Source organism: Manacus vitellinus, unplaced genomic scaffold (assembly GCF_001715985.3).
Source record: "Manacus vitellinus isolate BGI_N305 unplaced genomic scaffold, ASM171598v3 scaffold_18_pilon, whole genome shotgun sequence".
In the NCBI taxonomy this organism is placed as follows: Eukaryota; Metazoa; Chordata; class Aves; order Passeriformes; family Pipridae; genus Manacus; species Manacus vitellinus.
In genome coordinates this window covers 13,402,478-13,428,214 of record NW_021939324.1, presented here as the reverse complement: position 1 = coordinate 13,428,214, position 25,737 = coordinate 13,402,478, and the positions used below count along the sequence as shown (strand labels likewise).

Here is a 25,737-nt window from a genome sequence, read left to right as displayed (position 1 = left end):
CAATATTCCCCTTGCATCATTTTGTGTAACATTTTGTACATATGTCAGCAGCAGGGTTGTCATTGAAAATTTCTGCTAACTGTTGGGGGTCTGAGCCTTGCCCAAGGGTTCTCCAGTTTCAGTCAGGTAGAGGCTGTAAACAAGCCACAAGCACAAGTGCAAAGCCTCACATTCAGTTCTGAATGTGCTTGTTTTAGTAAGTGAGGGGGCTGAATCTGAACAAAACCTCAGGAGTTCAGTATTACATGTACCATTTTATATCCAAGACAGATTTTGCAAGTCTTAATCTTGATGTGAAGTAAAAAAGTCTTCACCAGATGAAAGAAAAAAAATCCTTCAGGAGTTCATCTAAGTTAATGTTGTAACTATGGAGTTAATCTGATGTTGGGTAAATAGCTGTTTACTTACTTGTCTAACATTTCCTTGTGTAAATGTTGATTCCAGTCTAAGAGACTAAACACCACTGCATTCTTTTCCTGTGAATGTGGCAATTCCTAAAACTGAGGGAAGTAACAGCATTTCAGCAGGGAAAGCCTGGACCTCAGGACACTCCCTGTGAGTCTGCAACACTCCCTCCCTCCCCTCATCTGTCCATGATGTTATGTTGCATACTTTAATGATCACAGAACAATTTTTCATTAATGACCTCTGCCCCATTCTGTATGTTGCAGACTTGGAGAGTGAATCAAGGCTGCATATGCAGTACAAAAGGCTGTCTTCTGAAAGTACTCAGCTTGGCCAAAAAGCTGGAAGAAAAATTTGAGCAAAGCCAGAATTGGAGAAAGAAGAGTCTGGTTTCATAGTCAAGGCCGTTAAGTGGTAATCTGGAGCATTTTTCTCTGGACCTGCCTCTGTATAACACTTTACTTTTAATTTTAGCAAATGCAATACAATGCCAAGTATATGGGGGGGGGGGGAAACCAAACAAAGAAAAAAGGCTTGGGCAGCTGAACATCCAAAGTGCATTATAGCACTGAATTTGCAAGGCTTAATTCTGATCTATTAAATATGGGACCTATTAACCTGCTAAAAATGTTCTGAAAATATTATTGATACTTGACTAATATGTGAGACTGCTTAGATACCATTGTGGCACCTTCCACATAAGAAATTATCAGAAAGTTAATAAAACTATTTACTTAGCTAATTTTTTAAAAAACACAGTAAATATGGTCAGATTTAGACATTAATTTGCTTGTTATTTCATCATCAGTTATGGTACACAGAAGTAGCACAGGAAATAAAGGTAGCATAATGTATTTGGCCCTATGTGCAAAACTACTATATATTTTATTAAGGACCATTTTGAGAATGTTGAGTTCTATTAACAACAAAATCCAGAATTCCAAACAGTTTAGCTGTTAGCACAGTCACCCTTGTTAGTCGTGATTAAATTTCAAAACCAGAAAAGCGACAGCAATTCTGGGGAGGAAGGTCTTATTTTTCTATACCATCATTACCAATGAAGTCAAATCATTATTTTTATAAAATGAGGGTGAAAGCCTAAAGTTTTACAAAAGTTGCCTTCACTGAGAAAGATACCTATCACTTCCTTAAAAGTGTAGTGACTATTTTATTCTTAATCAAACTGGGCTATTTATTCTGCCACCCCCTGTAATTTTATAATGTGTGAAAGTGTTTGTGTTTTCTACCAAAAGACTATTCAATGCCATAAATACAGTTGTTCCTACCTTTCCTCTTACCCTTAGAGAACAATTTTCTGACTTTCCTCAATGTACAGAGTGGGGGAAATGTGAAACAGGTAAACCATAAGGCTAAAAAAAGGCTAATAAGAGAATAGTAACTCAGAAGTTTGATTTTGGTTTGGTGGGTTATTTTTCACAGACAATTGTATGATTTTTTTTCCAAATCTTGGTTCAAGATTTTTGAGAAGCAGGGCTGACTCTTCATATGTGCATCCCTTTCCAAACTTCCATAGACTATATCCAGGTAAGAATAGACCATACTTCCAAAACCAGAATGAACTGAACCAAAACAGAGACAAACATATATGATTGAATGACATACAAAGGAAAACACAAGGAAAACCAAGCTGACACTTAACATGTAACCACCAGACTCCATTGCACAACACTGGACACCCTATGCAAGGTGACTGCTTTTGTAACCAGGTTGCTTAAGCCACAGAGGAATGATCAAAATTTCAGTACAAAGTTTACCAAAACATGTTACCACTCTCTTTTATTTATAAAAGGAGATTCAAGACTTATTGTTTTGAAGGCTTAAAGTCTCACACTGTTGACAAGCAACATACCTCTTGGGAGCTCTTCACTAGCCTGATGACCAGCTAAGAGTCAACACACACTGTAAGCATTTGTTCATCAGTTCAGCAGAATTACACAGGACCCAGTGAGCATCTGGTATTCAGGAATGCAGCTGTCTTTGTCGCAGGCAGATTTATGGACATAAGTTTTGCAACTGCTACTTTTTGTGATCATTTGCAGTTAACTCATCTGCTAAATAGAGCATGGCCATTAAACAGGTTATCCAAATTTCTGCTCACTGCTGCAAGTCACTGAGAGAGTTGCGGCTTCCCTTTTTAATAGTATATATTAGCTTCAGGTGTTCCATGAAGGGATCAAACTGGCCAAGGGTCTCTCTATCTCTGCAGTCCCTGCAAGGGCTCTCCACCCTGAGGACTTGAGCTTCTGCATAAGAAGTCCCTTTGATATTTCTGAGTCAAGGATTTTCTACAAGTTTCTTGCACTCCATTATCCACAGGAGCCATCTTCTCTCCACTGTAGGGGCACTTCTGGCTGGAAGCTATGGTCTGCACCAATTTATCCAACCCTTGCCTCAAGATCCCCTCCCTACTCGAGATTTCCTCAGTGCCTCAGGCACACTCCAGCTCCACTACTCCATCTCATGGCCTCACTCTCCCTCCCTACTCTCTGGCACCTCCACAGCTTTCCCAGCCTGGTGGCCCCAGCATAGCTCCCCCAGACCCACTGTTGTTGGTCTTCCACCTTAGCTTAAGCTCTCTTGCTCTCATTCAGGGTCTTCTTCCTTTGGAGCTGCAGCAGCCTCTTCACTTCTCCAGCTTTAATGAGCTGGAGGCTGGGCAGTGGCTGCTGCTCAGCCCAGCCCAAGCAGCCAGGAAGGGCAGCAGGCGCTCCTTACCGGAGCACTCCTCAGACCCAGGGTTTCCTGGAGCAAGGCTGACCCGTGCCCAGCCCTCAGCCTCCTCTTGGGTTCCAGCTGCTTGCAGAGGAGACCCATCACAGCTTGGAGCTCAGCAGCTCTCCCCACCACAGACAAGTGACCAGGGCTTGTCCAGCCTCAGCCAGACCCCATGGCAGGCCTGCCCATTCCAACACCATCCTGGCTGCAGCCCTGAGCTGCCACGGGCCACAGCTGAGCCCCCACAAAGGGCTGAAGGACACCTGCTGCTGTAGGAAGGCTAAATCTGGAAGATGTTCTGGGAAGGGCATGTCCGTGGAGTGCACCCTGTCTCCAGCATGCAAGACAGACGACAGAAAGCCCACGTCCCACCAAAACCAACTTTACATGGTGCCGGTCCAAGGGACCTGCAATGTCTGAAGGCACATCCACACATTTTACTAAGTGTCTGCACTCAGCCTGGGAGTGCAGATGAGCAGCCAGCAAGCCCAATGGCACTAGAAACCTGTTTTGCTCATACTGAGGGCAGAAAGGCCACATGGCAGTTTTTCAGCTAGAGTAGAAAGGGAGTGAGGGGACACATCCAGAAGCCCGAAACACGCCATTCTTAGTTTTTATTTCATTAAAATTTGTGATCATCACAACTGCAAGAAGTGGTAAAAACTGCGTTGCAACTTCACAAATCTGGGGGAGATGCTTTACAGAAAGACATTTGTCTTTATTCCTGAGACCTTTCTTGGGCTGATCAGGACAAGAAAGTTAAAAAAACTCCCAAACCCAACCCCATGGAAACAGAATTCAGGACATCCATCCTTAGCTTTACAACATCTTACCATGGATTGCAGTGAGCAACTAGTACTGAGCCAGCTTCTTAAACCTCACTGAAAACTGAAATGGAATAGTCTCCCCTTTTACTGTCTTTTTGCAGCTGGTACAAAATGCAGCTTAACATCCTTTCCCCTTTTAATTAAATACACTGTTCAGCACTCTATTTCACTAGGCCTCTGAGCAACATAGGGATACATGTAATTACAGCCATCATACTTCCCCTCCTCTCTAGAAAATCACTTACCAGCCGTATCCTTGACAAAATGCTCGCGAAGAATAATACATCTGAAGTCAAATGTTATCTGCTAATTGACAGGACGGTTTCAACAATGTAACCTTATCTTAGGTAAATAAACTTCAAATGAAACCGAGCCAGAAATGCCAAATGAGATGACTTGAGATTCCTTTTTGCTGCAGAGGGTCTTGTTTTGATAGTGCATTTCAACAGCAAAGGCTAAATGTGAAAGTCTAAGAGAGATTCTGAGCCAAAAGAGAGGCTCAGTCCCTTCTGTTTATATGCTTTCCTATCTCAGTATTTTTCACAATAGGAAAAAATATCTGAGCAGGTCTGTAATTATGGTAGTAGAAAAAATGTTAAAAATTATCTTTACTTAGTATATTATTTGAAAAAAAAAGCATTTCTAGCATTTGTTTTAATTCTTATTTAGATTTTATATTTGTTTTTACACTTCAATAAATAATTCATAAAACTAGCCTAAAGTTAACACTTTTAAAATACAACATTAAGTTACAGATGTAAAATTCTCATTAAAGATTCACATTAAAGTATCTGATCAAAGACAGCAGTAGCGTACACCAAATATGAGATCCCCAGACATGTGAAAGCAGTGAGAAAGAAGAGAAGCAGCCACCCACGGGGGAGGAGAAGATGGAAGAAAGAGAAATCCTGTCCCAATGTGTAGATTCTGAGGAGCAGATTCTGAGGGATGAAAGAATGTCCTGGAAATGGACTGCAAACTTTTCAACCACACATTGTCAGGTGTGCATGTTGTCCCGCTCCTATTTCTGATCAGTATTCAGAGATGTTAGGAGGCAGTGACCCTACCAAGTGCACTGCACTTCTGTAAAATTATTTGTTTTATAAAGCATAGCTGACCTCAAAACAAATGTAGCAATAATAACTTAAAATGCATTCTCAACTGAAGTTTGCCTCCTGAAATTCCAGTTAACTTTAGGTCTGTGGTTTTTTCACAGAGATATAACCAGAAGACATTCCATATGTCCAGAACTATTACCTCACACTAAACTTGCAGATAGAGCATTACTCAGAAGCATTAGTCAGCACTGGCGGAGGTAGATTCTACACAGGGGACTGACCTTCATTGCAAAAGATAATCATACTGCAAGATGGGTTTTCAAACAATATGAGGGATAATTTTGTTATATTATAAACACTGCAAGAGAGTGTACATTTGTAGACTTTGACGTCAAGGTGGGGAGAAGAATAAATGGAGAATAAACAAATATACTGATTTTGATGTAGATTAAGAAATCAAGTTTCCAAAATTCATGGCTTATGCCTTATCATCCAGGCCAGATCTGATTGCTCTGTGTGGTCATAGCAACTGAAGCCTGGCACGGTGGCTGAGCCTTCGCTTCTAGTTTCCAAAACACTTCCTTTTCTATCTCAAATTGTGATCTGATAAATTTATTCTGAACAAGATTACTAAAGAAGTGAGATTATTTATTTACAGATCTTGCTGGGTCTTCTCTGAAAAGGCCTTCTTTTTTGTAGAAATTGCATCTTCCCGCTCTTAATGCAGAAATACATACTCATAACCTTTCCAGGACAGATTTCAGTAATTGTCTGACTGGCAGCTATATGACCTCTGAACATAAACTGTGTCCTGCAGCCTGTCCAGCCTAATGAAAATGTCAGTCTTGTGCAGAAAAAGAAGAAAATAAACGATGTGTGGTGCTTAGATTGTATGTCAGTTTAAGGGATATAGCATCCTTAAATGTACACCATACCACATTCTGAGTGGCTCAGTTTCCTAAACTGGACATGAACTCTCACTTTATCCAGGCCAAATATATTGGGAAACAACCAACTCACTAGTGCTGTAGTGAACCTTGTTCACTGTGGCTGACTGAGCCCTTACAAATCTGTTTGGGATTCCATCCTGATTAGTGCATGCAAATGCTCTTACACCATTCCGTCTAGGACAAATTCTGGAGGGACTACACAGAAGCAATCACCCACCCCTTGACCTAATTGTTTTTTGTGGTGAAGAGAAGATGGCCAGAAGGGTGTCACTTCTTGGAGAATGACAGCCTCAACTTAGTAATGGCCTTCTACAAGACTCTTAGGTTGATGTCTGACTGACTCAAGATGAGGCTTACAAGATTCATCCTAAAGCTATTGCAGCAAACCTCCCTAGAAGAGAAGCCAGAAGAATCTTGGATCTTGGTTCCTATAACAGTAAAAAAATAATAAAGAAGTAATGAAAATAAACAAGGCCCATTCAGCATTCTACAGAGGATACTTAAAAGTGCTTCTTGTAGATCAGGCATCTTTAGATAGAACAGGGAGTTTACTCAAGAAGGAACAGTTCTGCAGTATAGCAAGGGAAATCAGAGAAAGGAAAAACCAGTATCTCAGGTAAAAATGGTGTTCATTTCCTCAAGAAATAAACTGAAGAAGTGTAATACAGAATTATAATAGCAGGGTTGGCTTCAGAAGGAAGTTCAGGTGCAGAAGGAAGTTTGGGTGCAGGAAAACTGCATTTTAAGAAGACTGAAGGGGATGTTGTGTGCCAGGAATTCTACAGTCATCATGGGTGATGTTAGCTTTAATGCAGAAGGAAGAGAAAAGGAGAGAGAAGCACAATAGCATCTGTTTCAGTGTACTCAGTTTGTCATTATAATCCAAAACACAAATGCTCTGGGGAGAAAAAAATAATACTAAAAACTGAACAGTAATGGGAAACCTATCGGGTTATAACTTGTGGTGTAAATGTATGGGAGGAAAGTCAACAGCCTTGCAATGACAGGGAAAATTATTCCATCTTTGACTTCTGATCTGAAGGGCAGTAAAACTTTGTGATCAAATACAGATAGAAATACCTATACTTTTAAAACAAGTAATTGTTTTGTGAATCCTCATTTGTAAATAGAATAAAAAAGAATATCCAGAATTAGTAAACACCTTATGAAAATATTTAAGGTTCTCTGTACTTTCTTTCACATCTTACTCATAACAGTAGTGTTTATTTTTGTTAAAACAGAAACTAGATTTTAACTCAGAAACAAGAAATATTTCATGGGATTTGATCAGAGATTTCCATAACAAATTATTTTTACTCTACCAAGTAAGAAAGGAAATACCTTTCAGCAACAGTGACCTATGCACCAAGTTTTCTGAAATCACTTTCTTCTTTACATTTAAGAACATCATGACTTCAGATAAACTTCAGATAAAACCTTAAACACTCAATGCAAGAAGGACATTTATTGTTATTATTGACTGGCTGTTAATGAAATAATTCCATGTAGTACAGAATATTTTTGTTGCCATTAATTTCATTCTTGATCTATATTACTGCTTAGGCTAAAATATTATCTAATAATGTACATGACCATGTTCCTGAATTTTCATTTTCCTTATTTCCTTATATATGACAAACATTGCTGCTGCCAAGGACAGGATTCTAGCACAACATAGATGTTACTTGAAAGAAAACACCTTATATATATTTTGATGCAATTGACAAAGTAAACGTTAAGCATACAGAATTCTAGCAACTGTGAATCAGGGAAGAGACAACGGTACCATGGGTATCAATCTTAAAAGCTGCAGTTTTATTTTACTAAATTATCTATGTTAAAAACAAATCTGTGCCTGGTGTGGAATTTCACTGCATCAAGTGTTACAGTATTTTTGTTTTCATTACAAGCAGGAGAATGCATGTAGAACAAGGGTTAAGAAACATGACAATAAATTAGAATATAATTTACAAAAGCAAAAATAATAATAATATTGTAACAGTGTACCACATTAATACTGAGTATAAAATAATAAGCAACTAATCACAATAATACAAAGGTAATTTCAGTCAGTATTATTAAGGATATCTATGTGACATTCACCCCATTATAAAGTTCCTAACGAAGTGGATTATTTTTGCATGTATACACCTTGAGGGATTAATCTCTTGATTTTTCTTTCTGTTTTGATCTTCTTCAGCTGATAGTATTGCTCAGTGGAAGTACTGGCACCAGATTCGTTTCTGCATTTTGTATTCTACTATTTGATTATAGGCCTGTCATATTTATAGCCTGCACAAATAGTCCTTTTCTCACTATTAAGGAATATTTAGCTTAGATTACATAGATGGCTACAGTGTAGCAGCAGCAATGAACTGTGCTGTGGAAACCAATTACTTTTCTTTGAATTAGGTTTGATATTTTAGTCTGAGTCTAAAGTGTTGCTTAGTTTGTAAATCCACATACATTCTGTATTTTGTTCCCTTTAACAATACAATTCAATGTTGCTCCAGGGAGTTCTTTAAATTCCAATATCAGTGCTGTTACATTGCAGAGTAAACATCGGAATCCCTGGTGTTCTAGCACCAGTAAGAGAGCAAAATGTGTCTTTGGAAATACTCCTTATAACTTTAATGTCCTAAGTGAGGTAAAAGAGGAAAAGGTTTCTTTAAATACACAGAACACCCTTTTCTTGTTAGCTGAAAAGACACGTTAGCTGATAAACAAAATGATGCCCTAGAGAAAACTAGGCCCTGATACAAAGAGGCCTCTTGCTCAGGGAATGCCATAACAACCCCTTATCCTTTCATCATATTTCTGATCTAGCCAGGGCATGCTAGCACCAAGGTGTTTTGTCAAAAGGATATAGAAAGTCACTTCACTTAACAGAGAAGGACTGCATACTGCCCCTACTCCCTATGTGCAACTCCCAAAGACTGGGATTTTTTTATCTACCGGTGTCAGTTTTAACAGAAGTTGTTTACATGCTGATGAGAGCAACAGATAATAAGCACATGTAAATACACATAAGCCAACTGTAAATTAATTCCACTGGTCACAAGTGTATGAAAGTGGAAATACTGGCAAGAGGTAGCAGATGACAGGAATTTGATGGTCATGAGTACATGGGCTACACAAAACCCCACGGACAGATTGTCAATATGCTGGGGGGATTTCATAGTATGAATCCTGTTAAAAATACCTATTGTTCCATGTTAATTCACATTAGTAAATAGTGTGCAATATATTTGGCTTGTTATTGGTAAAATACATTGGTACACTTCAATCTCATATTTTGAAATTATTTTTCACTGAAAAGATTACTTTTCTTTAAAAAAGTGCTATTTGAGTTAGAATTTGTAACACATTATTGTTCACATAATTTTAATTGCATTACAACAAAGGAGGCATAGTTGGACACAAAAGCACATTCATCAAGTACCTGCTGTAAAATGCAAGTGTTCAAGTACAATATATTAATATAAACAAGTATCTACTTTCCTTATCTCCTTGTTGAGTCTGTTACTGAAAAGTGAAAGGGAAGAGGAGCATGACAATTAACTTCTTTATGCCAGATTCCTGATTGTGACTTGCCTAAGTAGTTTGGTTTAACTTTTAAAAATGCAAGTATTTGGTGAATATTAACAATATGGTAATATGAAATGAGTGGAGTATGGTAGTGAATAGTTAAGGCATCTAGCCTCTAATCCAGAGGCATGAGTTTGTTCCAATTTCATGCTGAAAGCTGCCCCCTGCTTTAAATATGGTCCAACTTTAAATATGCACCTGGCCATTTAGGTAAAGGTGGCCAGGATTCATTCCATCCACCCCTTTTCCAGTGTGCCTTACTCCTGATAGTTCAACAGGCCTCTTGGCTCAAGCACACTTCTGACTTCTCACTTGAACAGAATCTCGATTCCTCCATGAGTCATTTATTCTTTGGTTGTAATCCTTGCCCACTCAGATGTGGTCTCCTGAACAGAACACTCCCTTTTTTTTTTTCATATACAATACCTCTGCTACGGTATCAAAAAAGGGAACATCTGGAATACATTCAGTTGTGCAAAGGATTGTTGCTATTACACAGTAGGCTTATCTTTTGCATTCAAATTCCTTAGTTTTGGAGAATCAAAAGTAACCAGATCTAGATACCCACAAAGTTGTCTCTTCTTTGTGGCTGGTGGTCTAAACAAAAGTGAGCTGGAGTCGGAAGTGTAAGTTCTAAGCAACCTGTATGGTAGTAGTGAAGGAGCTGGCAATAAAGTCTTCACCTCTGTTGGAGTCTGCCTCCTCCATGACATTGAAATATGTTCCCTTTCACTGGAAATCTCAGTTTCACTTGGACAATGGTAAAATGGCTATAATCCTACAATGCAGATTTCATTTTGTTTCATAGCACACTTGTATTTTGTGCACCACTGCAATAACTATTGCATCTCTTAAAACTAAGTCCCTCATGGTTGTTCTATTTAGTGTAGCTTTATATAAGGCTCACAGCAGTGTTCAGGAAATACAGATTACTCCATAGGGAATTAGGTGGAATGAAGGAAAAATAATTCTTTTTCTAAAAAATTTCTTCTCCTTAAATAACATTTCCAAGCTCCTTTTATAATTTAAATTGTGGTGTCATGTCGAGAGATAAAGTAGTTAACATTTTTAAGCTATGATTTAACATTTTTTTGATTCTTCTTTACTTCCATAGTAGACCAAGTCATAAGAACTACATCCTAAACAGTTTTAAATAGAAATGGTTTCAGTGTCATTGCTAAGTCCATAATAAAAATTATTTTAATGGTCCAAGGAGGTAAACAGACTATTGGATTTAGTCAAAGGAACACAAATGTTCCACAGTAAGCTATTCTATATGTGTTGTGTGCATTTTTCTAATTTGGCATCCCCTCATTATACTGTGTCCAGCACTTTGGATTAATAAATCCCACTTCACAGAAGTTAAAATAATATTGAAATCCTGTCAGCTGGGGCTGACCAGTGGTTATGTTTTCCACAGGGTAATGCATTTGCAAGGACATCAATCTCATTCCGCTGTGTGGCTCTCTTCGATGAACATTTCCACAATGGTAATAATAAGGCACATTCTCGTGCTTTCAGTGGGTCAGTGTCCTTGGCAGGTCTTGCAGCACATCTGTCTGAAGTATGCTCGACTGCAGAACTTGAACTTCAGCACCAATGGGCAATATGCCACTTTGTTCACATCTTTGCACTCTAATAATTAAGAACATTAAAGAGAGAAAAAATCAGAAATAAAAACTAAAGTACCAAGAAAATTTGACATTTAACATGCTACTTTATCCATCCTTCTTGCTTTCTTTATAATTACACTTTCTAGTCCGGTCTAGTGCATACAATATATTTTAAAAAGCCATAAAAATATTCGCAGGGCCTTCAGACATTTAGGAGTGTGCCCTCTTTGCCTTGGAAGAATTATCATTTATTCAGATAATTGAACACTTCAGACAGCTAGGAAACATAATTTTTTTACAATACTTTTATAGCTTCATTCTCAGGAGTTATTCTATCCATCCATGAGAGCTTATCCAAAGTCCAAAATGATTCACACTATCTGGTACCATGGCTCTGCATTTGTAAGAATCCTTGAAACAGAATGTGCACTGCAGATAATAGGGATGGAGAAAACGAGAAGCATTATGAATAATGGCACCAACAGTGCGTGTTCAGTGACCAAACTGAATGGTGGATTATACTTTACACTTGGTTCCACACATCTACGATTTCTTTTATGTCTGAGGGAAAGGCATTTTTATGCCTATAACAGACACGTAAAAGCTTTTTGCAAAGTTGTGTTTTCCCTATATGCTGGGCTTACTGCCTCAACAGCCTGTATCATACCAGCAGGTAACTCTCCTAGGAAGGGAGAACAGAGATCAAGTCACAGAGGAAGGCTTCCTTCCTTTGCATCCCCTTCTGTGGAATGTATCTAAAGTGACTTTGGGGGTACATTACAGGAGCACTGCAGGGAACAGAAAAGTTTATTCCTTGCTCAGTTCTCATCCTGATGCAATGGATATGGGTCTACATATGAGAGTTCAGGGGTACACAGGTTCTACAGCTCAAATGCTACTGCTGCAAATATCCTCTTCACTAAAGTGAATATTGTGACAGATTTTTAGTTTAAAGCATTTGCACAGTGCCTTCCAAACACATTAAAAATGGGACTTTGTCAAGGAGCTTTGCTTCAAACATAGGAATTTGGAAGAGATGTATATGGAGAAAAAGTAAAACCTCTAAGGTTGAATTAAATAAATTAAGTGATGGGAAGAATGAAATTAGATTCATTTATCAGAAAATTATTTGTCTGAAGAGAATGCTGTAAATTTTTACTCTTTTAAGGTTGCATTTGATACTGGATCCTTTCCATAATCTTTCTCAAATTACAACAGTTACAAAGAAAAAGTGAATCAGAAGGTAATGAACAAATATTTAGTACTTCGACCATTATTACATTTTGTATTGATGTGATAACTAGAAGTGATGACTTGAGGAAGATACAATACTGTTGTTCAAGGCATGACTCTTTCTGTAAACCAAATATTAAAGAGACAACAGACACACCAAACAAGTAAAAAAAGGAAAAAAGCAATACTGAAACAAACACAATTGGCATGTACAATCCTAATCTCCTATCACATTATTTTTACTCTGGGACAGGTAGTTATGGACAGTGTGTTGACATTTGCAAGCATACTGTAGGTAGCAAGTCGAGTGCAAATGAGAATATTTAGTATTTGAACCTAGGAAAGTATTCATGAGGTTGAACTTATGCGTCTATTCTGAATGGCATTTCTGATAATTCCAATATGCATGTTTTTAGCTAAGCAAGTAGAGGTCAGGAAATTATTTAAACTTTCATTTCATTAACACAGATACAGCACTTGCAATTTTTTTACTCCACCTACTCAACATTTTACATACTGCTTTTCTATTTTTTTAATTCTTAATTTGGAAACATAATTGAATGCCAGAAGAAAAGATACTGGGGGTAGTTGGTTGAAACAGACATATTTCTCTACCACACATGGTCTCTGTGTTTGACTGAGTTTCGAAAAGTCTTCACAAAAGAGGTCAAGTCTGTTCCAGAAATATTTCAGTTCCTCATGTTTGTGAAGACTATGAATATAGGAGAGACAGATGGTAAACTACAAATGAAGAGTAAAAAGGTGCACTTGATCTTGACAAGACTTAAGAAGTTCACTCCCAAAAAATAACCCTCCTACACATTGTATTTAGTCAAACACAAGTAAAGCCACTAACTCCACTTTTGCTAAAAGTAGGATTTGAAATTATGCTTTTTCATGTTCCTTTAAGTTATCCTTCCTCTTGAGTAAAACTGAACTGGTTCAGCTAATGCTGTTTGGACAGCAATGAGACAACATTCTGTATGTTGCCCACAACTTCTGTTTTAAAAATCAGTTTTGAAATAGATATGGTGGCTGAAGAAGTAGCCTGTTCTTCATAGGACTGTGGTTGAATGGAAGAGGTTTAGCAGAGCCCTTTTTGCTCCCAGTAACTACTGTTAATAAATTTCAGTAAGCTACATGTATTAAACTCTCCCTTCCTGAAGTTTGTGGTTAGATCAGACAATATTATGATGTTATCTATCATTTTACAGTAAGAAAACCACAGAATGTCACTTTGCCTCCAGTGAAAGAAACTGCAAAGGTGTATAAGGAAAACTGAAATGACACAAAAAAAGACAAGATAGTTCTTCAGGTGAACTTTTAGATGGGCCTTAGCAGTTTAGATTCAGCAGATATATATGTACTTAAGAGAATAAAATAATTCTGAATACATATCAAATGGTGTTGTAGGTGCTGCTTGTAGTTCAATTTCATCAGCAAATGCAATGTTACCCTCATCAGTGGCAGCCCATCAAAACCATATCTACAATATCCTAAATCACCAATGAAAAGTTTTGGAAAAGCAAAGAGCTAAAGTACATATAAAACATGACAAGATACATTGTAACTTTCTTTTAGTATTCCAGCACCCCTAAAATTTTTAATCTTTTTTTATGCAAACAATCCATTACTTCCCCCAAGAAAATTTGTCCAAACTTTACCAACATGATCATTATACTGCAGAGTGGCTCAAGCTTCCCAAAAACCCTCACGTTTTGAACTCTGGTTAGCAAAACTAAATTGTTCAGAAATTGCTGAATGGGTTCCATAGGCTGCAAGCACCAGAGTTTGGAAGCAAAGGGAATCAGGTTTGCTGGGGTTTGAAACAGGAAGCAAACCCACTCAGCTAACCTGACCCTGCTGCAAACCAACGAGCTTTAGCTGAAGTTGCCTTTGCCCCACAATGGAGCCCAAAGCACAAGGCAGCGTTATGAGGTGGCATGTAGACAAAGTCCCCATGTGTGGGCAGGTATGCTTTGTACACACATGCACTCCTGAGCAGACAAAGCCTCTCTTTGGGAGACCTGACTCCTTCCTTCAAACCCAAATACTGATAGCCAGGTCACAATCTTTTTCCCTCAGATTCTTCCTAACCATGCTAACGAGCCTGGATGGCTGTCAGTAAGGACCTGGCTTGTTCCTGGCTCTCTCAGAGTACAGGCCAGAGAGCTGACATCCATCTGAAATACTGTGTAAGTGATTTTCAACATTTTCTATTTGAAGATCCCAAGAATTTTCCAGTGAAGGTACAGATCCCTAAAAACCACTACTGCCAACAGACTTACTGTTCATAGTTAGCCTGTACAGTTCTACTGTAAAGAAGTTCACGGCCACCCAGTGTACAGAGATCACACACAGAAACCCCCTGATTGCATTCTATAAGAGATTAGCATATTTTCCTGAAAATGCTGAAGAATTACTAGCATAATTACCACAAATAAAAATATGACCTTGTCATCTTGAAATTAAGAGGAGACTGGGACTGATTCATGCCCACTTAATAAGTAATTTACTACCTTCCTTACTTTGGACGAAAGTCAACATCTGTGTTTGTAAAGTAAATATCATGTAGCCTTTGAGCTTTAAAGGGTACAATGTTTCCTAGACTGATAATTACCACTTAAAGATTACTTGATGTGGTGGGGGGAAACAGTTTCCCCCCCTGAAGTTATAAAATGATAAAACCCCAGGGGGTGGTGACCCTTGAGGTTTTTGCCCAATGAGCGCTTTTGCAAAATATAAACATATCACAAGCAGAACAGAAGAGAAGGTCGTTGTAGTTGTAGGAGAGGTGGCCATGTTCTGAGGCCACGAGGAGAAGGGGCAGGAGCCCCTCTGGGGGGCTCTGGCCCTCCCAGCCCCAGCTGGGGGCTGCAGGGACTTGGAACGGTGTTAAACCGGGCTAAGTGCCTGTAGCTAGAAAGCTGAAGGAGTTTTCTCCACCGTGAGTGGGCAGAGGGAGCAGCGGCAGAGGCAGCAGCGACAGAGGACAGTGGCAGAGAGCCAACAGATAAGAACTGAAGAAGCAGTAAACAGCATGCAGCCAAGGAAGACACAGAGTTGTTTGAGAGAAAAGAGAGCCAGCAGCAGAGAGAGCATAAGCCCTACAGACACAGAGTTTTGGGTGAGAACTGAACCAAAGACCCCAAACTCCTTGGAGACCCCTCCTAGAAAGGAGGATGATGATGAACTCTTACTTGAAAGAGTCTTAGAGTGCTACAGCATTGCAGAAAGGAGCTGAAAAGCTCTGAGAAGGAATGTGGAGGGGGTGACCTTGGCTCCCCTCGCCGCTGCTGCCAAGCTAAGCTGGCAGCCTGAGATCAGAGCACAGAAGCTCTGACAGAACTCTTGAGGCAAAGGCCTTCAACTGGAAGCTGCCCAAGATGTTCTGACTCAGGGGTGAATCCCCTGAGGAAGGGACCTTCATGGGATGTCTTACACTCCATGATATGACGTGGTGAAGCGAGTTTTGTCCCTGCTACGCAGCCCATGGAAGAGAAGACCCTTGCTTGGAGACGATGGGCCGAGGGGCTTGGATACCCCCTCGTGTGTACTGGCAGAGATCCAGCTACAGCTGCTGCATGGAAGAGAGAGACGGAGAACGTGCTGCCTTAGAGACATTGCTGCTCTGAGAGTGGAAAGGATCTTTCCTTTCCTGGACTTTTATTTGGAAGGGAGAAGAGATTTGATCCATTGTAAATACTTTTATGTCATGGTAGAGATAGCTAAGATTGTATATAATGTATTGTAGTATTTATTTGTACAGTCATTGTAATATATAATCCCTTTCCCCCATTTTGAGTCTCGTGTGGTGTCTGGAAAATCCATTTCACATTGGATTGAGATGTGGGAGGGGGCTTGGACTAGGGAATTGGATTTTGGGGCTCTCAAACCATGACACTTGAGAACACTAAACAATGAAATAAAAGGAGTAATAGGAATTAATAGAAATAATAGGACTATTAATAGAAACATTAATATTAAAATTAATAATAACAGAAATTATAGAAATAATATAAGTAATGGGAATTAAAACAGCCCACAAAAATTGTATTATGAAAATGTTTTCAAATGACAACATGGGATGATAAGCCTCTACTTTAAATTAAAACTTCTAAGCAGTAAATTACGGTGCTCATACATTGAACCATCAGTGTATTTCTGGGAAGATTTTAGTGTGCTACCATTTCACCACAGACATGTCTAGCTGACAGACTTTTATGACAATTCTGAATCTATGGCATGGACAGAGATGAATACAGTAGGCATTGAATGACCACCAAACCCAGGTAGACTGTAGGACAAACCTGCCTTTAAAATACAAATTAAATCTATGGTTCCAGTCTTCAAATGAATACAGTATTTACTATTTTTTCCACCACATTGTTGTGTTTAACACTGATATATCAGGTAGAAGGTCAGTGGATAAAAGGTATATCACACTCCCACTGCTATTATGAACATTTCCACTGAAACAATAGACTAGAAAACCAGTGGCACAAACAATAGTATTTTGTTCATGACTTAGGCTATATATTTTAAGGGTGTTTTTTTAAACAAAGAACATGTATTTAGGTTTCCATTGACTTTACCACTGAACTACAATGACTAATCAGAAAATAATTGTAAAAAAAGTAATTTGCTGAGAGATGATATCATATAGATTTTTACTAATAATTAAATGCGGTCATTCTGACCATGTCGCTTTATTCTTTTCAGAATAAATTATATTAAGATGGCAAACTTACCTTCTGTGTTGGAAATGGGAGTACTATCACATTTACTTTCACACTGCTGCATTGATGGAGGTCTAAGAGTATCTGGACACTCACTGGATGCTTGTCCAGTGTATGAGAGGCACTGTACTGTTCTCATCTGTTGGCCAAGACCACACTGTGCAGAACACTAAAAAGCAAGAAAGACAAAAAATTCAGAAACTTGGATCCAATTTTTAAATATAGAGAATATAATTTTCATAAAATGGTTTAGAATTTTTATTTTTGATAGCACATGAGAGCATTTTTCTTTCAAGGAAAAGAAAATGCAATGCCATGTTGACTCCCTGAAAAGTTCAGATTTGAGGTATAAGAATATAATTCACACTATTTTGTATATAATTCTGAGTTTAAATGAATTTTTTTAAGAGAGACATAATCACTCTAGAATAAAGAAGAAAAACCAAAAAGAACAAGAATTCAAATCTGTTAGAGAACCTTTTCATAAGGAAAAAGTAAAGTGACTTTCAAACAAAAATACTTTGCTGTTCCAAAACATTTTTAATTTCCATAACTAAACGGCTACAATTTTAGTACAATATCACCTTAACATAAATGTGCATCTGAACAAGTACCATAAAAGGAAAGTCGACTAGACTGTAATATCACAAATGATTGTTCCCTGGTTAGTTAAGCTGAAGTGTTTTATTTTCATAAGTACCAAATTACCCAGCAAACAGAAACTGAATCACTGACTTATTATTCTAGAAACAGGCCAGTGATCACAATTGAGATGCAAAAACATAAAGAAAGAAGGAAACTTAGTAAATCATATTTAGAAACACTGCCCAATGGCAGCACTATTCAGCCTGTCCTGTAACTGTTTAGCTTCCTGTATGGTAATTCAATGTATCTTATGTAAAATTCTATTGATTTCAAAGTGGTTTTTTTTTCAGAGACAGACATAGATATGTTACTAAAATAGAAATTGGCTTTGTATTTCCATCATGTTTCCCGCGGAAGTTAAGAGTAATTTAAAAATACTAAAAAATGCTACATTGTTGTATCCCAAATTACAAATACATTGTTGTATTCCAAAAAACATAGGAAGGACTATTAAATTTTTTTAAAGAAACCCACCCAGTACAAACTAGATTGTTCTCAGCAAATCCTTTATAGTTTGGCAGACAACCATCATAAAGAATCACATTTCAATCTGACACAAACAGGGGATAAGTTTTTTGTTTCAGTCATGGGAACCGTCATTTATCTATTTCCAGCAATATCATATTCTAAAAGGTGCTAAAGTAGGAGACTAACAGCAGCGAAGACTGGCATGGACTATCTCACCTGTCCCCAGTCTCCAGTGACCCAGCGAGGAGGAGGACATCGGCCTAAACTACAGCGGATGCGCACTGGAGGTTTGTTTTCATCCTGGCACTGCGCGGCTGGAAAGGTTTTTAAAAGATCACTACTTTTGCACAGAACAATTCGGTGTTTGAATCCCGGGCCACACTTTGGTGTGCACTGAAAAAAAAATTGATACAAATAAATAATTAAAGTCTCAGTAAAAAGCCAATAAAACTGTCAGAAATGGTATTATGTAAAACAGTGAAATATATTTATGATTTTATAACTAAACTATAATCATCATATGATAATAATAATAATTTTTAAATATTTGGAAAGACAAACAAGTTGACAGATGATTCCTTTATTAAGTACAAGCTTTTCTAAGTTTTAATTTTCTAAGTAGATTTCCTTCTCCATTTATATTTAGGCTATGGTATTACTATTTACTTTTATATACATGAGCCTTTATGTTAGGCTTAAGAAAAACACTGCAGCCAAGTAGAAAGGTCTACCACATGTAACACTATTATGAAACAAACGTGAGTGTGCATTTCAGAAATTAAAAGTAATACTCTCTGTTCTCAATATGATCTTAGTACAGCCTTTATCCACCTCACTCACAATGAACACATTTTTCCTAAATATACATAAGGGAAGATAAATGTTTTACTTGACTCCACAGAAACCAGATTATTCAGATATACAGAAATATTGTACCCTCTCCCACCATGCATGCTTTCCTGTCCTTTCCCATTTAAATTTTAATTCTGTTTTCACACAGTTTTTGTTTTTCCTCATTTTATCTTGTGCTGTTCTAACAGTAAGCAGAAAATAAATCATAAGCAGGCCTGATGACCTCCGTTTTCCCTCATCTTCCTTCATATTGGTGTTCCTGCCATTCATCTTCCTTTTTGCTATTGACCATTAAGTGTCATGTACAGTAGCACAGCTGCAGAATGGGGTAGAGACAAGTGCTAACAAAATTAAAACTCAAGACCTTCCCCAAATCAGTCCCTCTTTAATAGGGGATATTGCAAGCACAGTTTTAGAATTCCCTACTGGCATGTTAAGCTTTATCCCATAAGGACATCTGCAATATTTGGACCGGAACCAATTTCTGATAGAATAAATTTTACATACAGATTATGCTAAGCCTTTCAATATGCCTTTAATATGTAGAGACAAAACATTAGGTGGGAAATAATACTATGTGGCACTGGAGCAATGTTCAAGAGGTCGCATACCACACATCCAAAACAAGTCAGTATATTCATGGGGAAAAAAGAAACACCCCCAAAATTAATTTTCAAAAAAAATTACTTGAGTGATGCAAACTTCACTGTTGTATGCCTAATCCTGAAGCACCTTTGACTAACCTACAGAAATTTTTAAACAGTTACACAGTATTATGTAAGGATATACCCTATGAATATGTAAAGATTTATATCTATATATCTACATATAACTCAAAACAAGACCTTAAGGAAATCTCTCTGAGGCAGGCAACTAAACTAAGTCAATACTAGTCAATTTGGGTTTATGCCAAATCTTATCTCCATTTGTACTTCGGATCTTAAACTGGGTTGTGAAAAGATGGGTCCTGCAATTGGAGTTTATAATCCAGAACTGCAAAATGGACATATAACTACTAAAATGTAACCTTTTCTTTCCTATCCTATTCTATTTTTTTCTGTCAAGGTAAGGCCTCCTTATCTACAGTAGTTCAGTGTTCAGAATTCTGATACAGAGCAGCCAGGTTCAAACATCCTCACTCTGAAGGGACTTTAATCCCAAATCTTGTGTACACTAAGTGCCTGCCTACTAGAAAACTAAGAAGGAGGGAAGTAAGAGAAGTTCTCTGTCAGAACTACAAACATAATGATAAACAGAGGGAAAAAAGAATGACAATGAATATGTGAGGTCTTCAGTGTCATGATCACTCATCAGTTCTGGTCCAAATTCCAAGGAATATTGTATCTATTTTATCCCATACAAGCATTTCATGCAAAATGCATGACTTTTTAGTAGGAAGAAGCAGTAAGTGCCCCTTCCTAGCTGAATACTTAAAAATCAAGTCATTCTGTCAAAAACAAACAGAAAAGTGACAAGCTTGAAAGGACTTTGTCAAAATGTCAAAACCCAATGTGCCCAAGCGATTTCATAATCCCTAGAATACGTTAGCAAACAAGCAAGACTTTGGGGACCAAAATTTGAGTCAAGGAGCATCCATTTTTTGTACTGCTTGAAGACACATTCTTTTATCTAAGATGCCATTTGAGAAAAGTCTTTCAGCTACTAGTACCAGATGAAAACAACACCCCTATACTCTTTTTTGTGGAGTTATAGTAAAAATTCTACTAAATAAGACGGACTATATCTGATCCCCAGAAATGAAATAAGGAAATAGGTAGTAATACCAAATCACTACAAATAAAAAGCGTAAGTTAAATTTAACAAAAACAGTGTATGTCTCCAAAGCAAATGCAAGACAAAATACCCAGAGAAATCAAATGAGGAAGAAGTATCTTTCACTACTAAATGTTTCTAGAATTTCTGACTCCTTCCCTTGAAGTCATGAGCATAAATAATGCAAATTAAATGTCCTTGTCTGATTAAGGCTTTTCTCAAGAAATATTTTTGCTGATTATTATTATTATTATTATTATTAAAATATAAGAGAAATAATTTACAGTGGGTAGATTAATTTTGTCAAAGCTCAACTATTGCGAAGTCTGAAAATCTTTATAGCAAAACTGGCATTACCTGAGAATGACTACATTCCAATAAGCTAGACACTGTTAGCTTTCATCTCAATTTGATAAAAGTACTTTTACATTTTCCTGAGGACTTCATTTAATCTTTAGGTTTACAAAATGTCTTTGTTTCTCTAACCCAAAAGATACATAATTTCTTTTTTAATATTCTCACTGAAAACTTAAAAAATGTGTAATTATACTGATTGTCAACAAGTGCCTAAGCAAGTAAAGGACTTCTATAATTGTTTTATTTATATTATGTATTAGTTGTTTTGAGTATTAAGAAAAAAAAAAATTTTCAAGTTGCACTCCAGAGAAAATTAGCAAGGTTTGCCACTGGTTTCAATGGAAGGAATATTCTACTCTTCAATTTTTGAGTTCACTCTTCGTTTTCATGCTTCTGTCAGAAAATCATATAAACATACATATAAAAATGTTTACATTTATATTATTACATGGATTTTAATATATTAAATTTCTGGGAACGATGAAGAGAGAAAAGAAGCTATTTTTCTCATTATATTAAAATGGTATCACCAGTCAAGACAGTCTGACAAGATACAAACAAAATTCATACCAGAAAGAAGCTGGGACTTTTTCACAATCTTGATTAAAAGCTATCACAACCAGAAGGTTATCACAGTTTGAACCTTTAGATTAGAATCATTTTGTTCAAAATCATAACATACTTCTGCTGTATAAAAGGCCATTAAGGCCCTGAGTATGAAGGCCTTAAAAAGTTGTTCAAGTATAAGGATGGCAAACAACAGGGGAGTGAGAATATAAGCAAAAGCATTTGTCTGATAACTTATTAAAAACAAAACAAAAATTCAGAAGTTCACATATTTTAGAAGATTTTTGATATAAAAGCTCACTAAAATGGCATTCACTCATAGTTCCTTACAGAAAAAAACCAGTTGAACAGAATAGCAAATTGACACATTTTTCTTTTGTTTAAAAAGAAACTTACATAGTAAGTGTATATAGTAATAATAAAAAGAAAACAGTCTACAGAAGTTGTTTCTTTAGCTAAGAATAACAGATGGAGAACAAGCAAATGTGAAATTCAGATAAGAAAGCAGATGAACAACAGCTACCATGGTAGTTTACAGCACTGTAATGCTCAGAATTCAGTGATTCTACTGAAACTACTGAAATTAGCAGGTATCACAGGTAACTAACTGATTTTGATGCTAAAGAGGTATGTCTACAGAAAGAACTGGACAACCATGAAGACATTAATAACTGAAATGTAGTGAATTTTGGCAGTATGACATGCAAGAAGATGCATTTTAAAAAATTAAAAAAGGAGGACTAGGATCTGCATATATTAACAGAGTGTAAAATGACTTTAGGTAACTGGTATGTTATAGCTGTGGGAGAGAAGCACCTTATTTAGGGTATACTGACACACTGTAGGTACTGACATTTTCATAAGAGGAAAGAAACAAAACATTGAGGCACAGGTGAAACCTCCTCTGGGATAATATATTCATTTAACTCTAGTCATCCGTTTCAAACAAAGACAACTTCAAACTGAAACATGAAAGAAGAATGTGATTAATTAATTTATGATAAATAGTAGCTGGAAAGGAAGAAGCACTGTTGCAGATAGCAAAAGCAAACAGGTATAAACTGGCGTGAAAATACAACATCAAAACACTTCTTGCAATTCAAAAGTTGAAGTTCAGTAATATTTTTCTAAGAGGTACAAACCCACAAATTAACTAATTTTAAAACATAGTTTGATCGATTTATGAAACCAACTATATTATATGGCTGCATTTGAAAGCAAAGACACAGACATGGAAACTCAGGAAATCCTGACTTCTATGTACTCTAAAGGGTACGTTGAGATAAAAAGTGGGGTGAGATAGGAGTCTAGAATAGCAAGAATGTGAAAAGGTATACAAACACTTTTGCACTCTAATTTGCATGAGATGCAGTTCCATTCAAATGTATTTGCCTTTCCTTTCAGCTGCACTGGTTCAAATTTAATATCTGAATAAGTATAAGGTATACTATAAGCTTAGCTTACACTATACTATAACAGATATCATCATATTTAACAATATATTTTATAAATAGAAAACCAACTTTCAGGTCTGCTTCTTGAGGCGTTTTGCTAAGAAATGTGATGCTTTACATCAGCATCATTACTTCAGAAAAAAAGAGAAAGCAGTTTGTTATGGCCTCTGATACTGGAAATCCATCACCTCTACTATTCAATAAACAACGGAAATGAAAATTACCTTTTACTTTAAAATAATTGCTTCATACCATATGGCTAATATAGGGGTTTTTTTGTTTCACTGCATTTTTTTTTACTACTTTACTCTTCTCGTTTGTGTTTTACTGTTTTTCTACTATGGTTAATCAAAACAGGTCACAATCATTTGAAAAAAACAACAGAACTGACAACACTGAAGGAAAGAAAAAACTGCTTCAATATTAAACCCACGAGGTCTTGAACTTTTTATTAATCCTTTGCTTAGCAAGCAGCAACAGAAAATGTACTAATATTCAGTGATCAGAGCGCTTGTCTCCACTATTACCAATGAGCTAACACAGCAAAATTTCCTTACTTCTGACCAGTCCAAAGCAACCCACTGTGGGGGACAGGACTGATTGTTACAGGGCTCTTTTTCAACAGGCCGGTGTGTTAAACAGTTGGTATTGTCCAGTGTCTCCTCCTCAGAAGGTCCAATCTTTCTGATACAGAGAACCGTTCGTGAGCGCATTCCTCCATCACAGGTCTTACTGCATTCTGACCAATCTCCTATAAACCATCTGGATAGAAAACGTTAGGAGACTCAGTTAATGCATTTCAGAAATAGAGTAGATAATTGCACAAACCCCGAGTGCAAACAGCTTAAATTACTAAACCTAAATAATTATTAAAAATACACAATTAAATAAAGTAGAAACTTATAAGTATTTTTACTGAACATTTTAATTTATGCCCTACTGCAATCATATCTTCCAATAATAACACTACTCAGTATTTTTCTAGAACAGCAATTTCCATCCTAGCCTATAGCAGTTACAAAGGAGTGTTGAGCCTGAAAAAACTTCAGTTATTTAAGTAGATTTGTACTTAACTTGCCTGAAATTATTTCTCTGAAAGTGGTTTGCAACTGGAAATGTTTGGGAACCATTTCTGTAAGTTACATCACAAGTTGAAAGCCAAGCTGTTTGCCCCTCTAGTATCATTACAATAAAATAATTTTATCTCAAAACAGAGTTAATCCTCATCTCATTATGAAACATTTCTAAACTTTTTTTAAAAAGTCTACACTGAAAAGCAAAATATTCTTATTTGAGTAAGTAAAGCAAACACCAGCAAAACATGAATTCATCACATAAAAAATGACCTCAATAAATCTTTTAAAAATTTAAAGCACTGTATGATACATGCTAGAGGGAAATTCTGAATGTTTCTTCATCTGTAGTGAAAGTCGAGAGTTGTAAATATTACTCTGTGTTGCTGCAGAGACTAAAGCAGTTACAGTTACATTACAGCAGACTGTAACATTATTTCTTTTTTCCTACCGATGAATGGCTAATGCAGCTCAATTAATTGGAAAATTTTCTTCATATTGTCAAGACCAATACTGGTCTTCAGTATTTCATATGTTGACTAGATACTCGCCCGAGTCATCCTTGCAAAGGATGAAGGTGAAATCTAGTATGCTATCACATGTGGACAACAAGCAAAAAATGCCAGGCATGTCAGTCACTGTGGATGTTCCTTAGACTTGCCTCAAAAGATTTGTCAATTTTTCAAACTGCTGTCAAAAAAAAAAGTGCTGCTATCCACTCTTGTGTTACATAATATGTAATATATTCTAATATAAAACTAGATTGATGGAGAGATGGAAAGAAATGTGCTGTATTTTGTCATTGCTTTCCCAGCAAAAGGAAATTAGTTTGTAATTCTTCATCAAAGTAGCTTATGCTTTTACCAGAATAGGGAGAATTTGAAGCTCTTCAGAGTTTTCAAGAGGCTGAAGTGTTAATTTTTAGTTAGTGCTATGATTTGCCCAAGTGCCTTTGCTCTCATGTACATTTACTATTTATAGTGTATTACAAGACAGTACTATTCATAACTCACAGAACTATAAGAATATTTTCATGAAATCTGAAGTTTAAGAGTTACTTATTGTAATAATAAACAAAATATTGTGAACAAACATAAGTCTGCTGCTGCTCGAGGACCTCAAGTATAATGCAACTGGCATTCATAAAGCTTAAAATTTTCATTGCTTTTGGTATACACCAGCAGTGGAATTGTGTTAATTAAAAAGGGAAATATTTGGCCACTCTATGTAAAGACGAAGTCAGACTGCATGATAAAACTTTCTGCCAAAAGGGTCAAACTTCTTTGGACAACTATCTGTTATTTGAGCAGCCTTTTTCTAGACTACTTAAAACATGAGGAATCAAGAATCCTTCCTTAGGAGTTTGGCACTTTGTATTCACCCTATCGGGAATATCAGA

At 36.9% G+C, this 25,737-nt stretch overlaps 1 protein-coding gene across 1 annotated transcript in view; it reads right to left on the bottom strand.

Annotated features, from left to right (window-relative positions):
* Window positions 1-7,780: 7,780 nt before the first annotated feature.
* The window catches only part of ADAMTS6 (ADAM metallopeptidase with thrombospondin type 1 motif 6), a 147,997-nt gene continuing 130,040 nt past the window's right edge, over window positions 7,781-25,737 (bottom strand). Inside the window, exons 22-25 of the mRNA XM_008924697.2 lie at window positions 23,823-24,027; window positions 18,479-18,655; window positions 17,162-17,318; window positions 7,781-11,199 (exon numbers count right to left, since the gene is read on the bottom strand). Of these exons, the coding sequence (XP_008922945.1) occupies window positions 11,090-11,199; window positions 17,162-17,318; window positions 18,479-18,655; window positions 23,823-24,027 (649 nt within the window). The 3' untranslated portion in view covers window positions 7,781-11,089. The remainder of the gene's footprint in view (window positions 11,200-17,161; window positions 17,319-18,478; window positions 18,656-23,822; window positions 24,028-25,737) is intronic.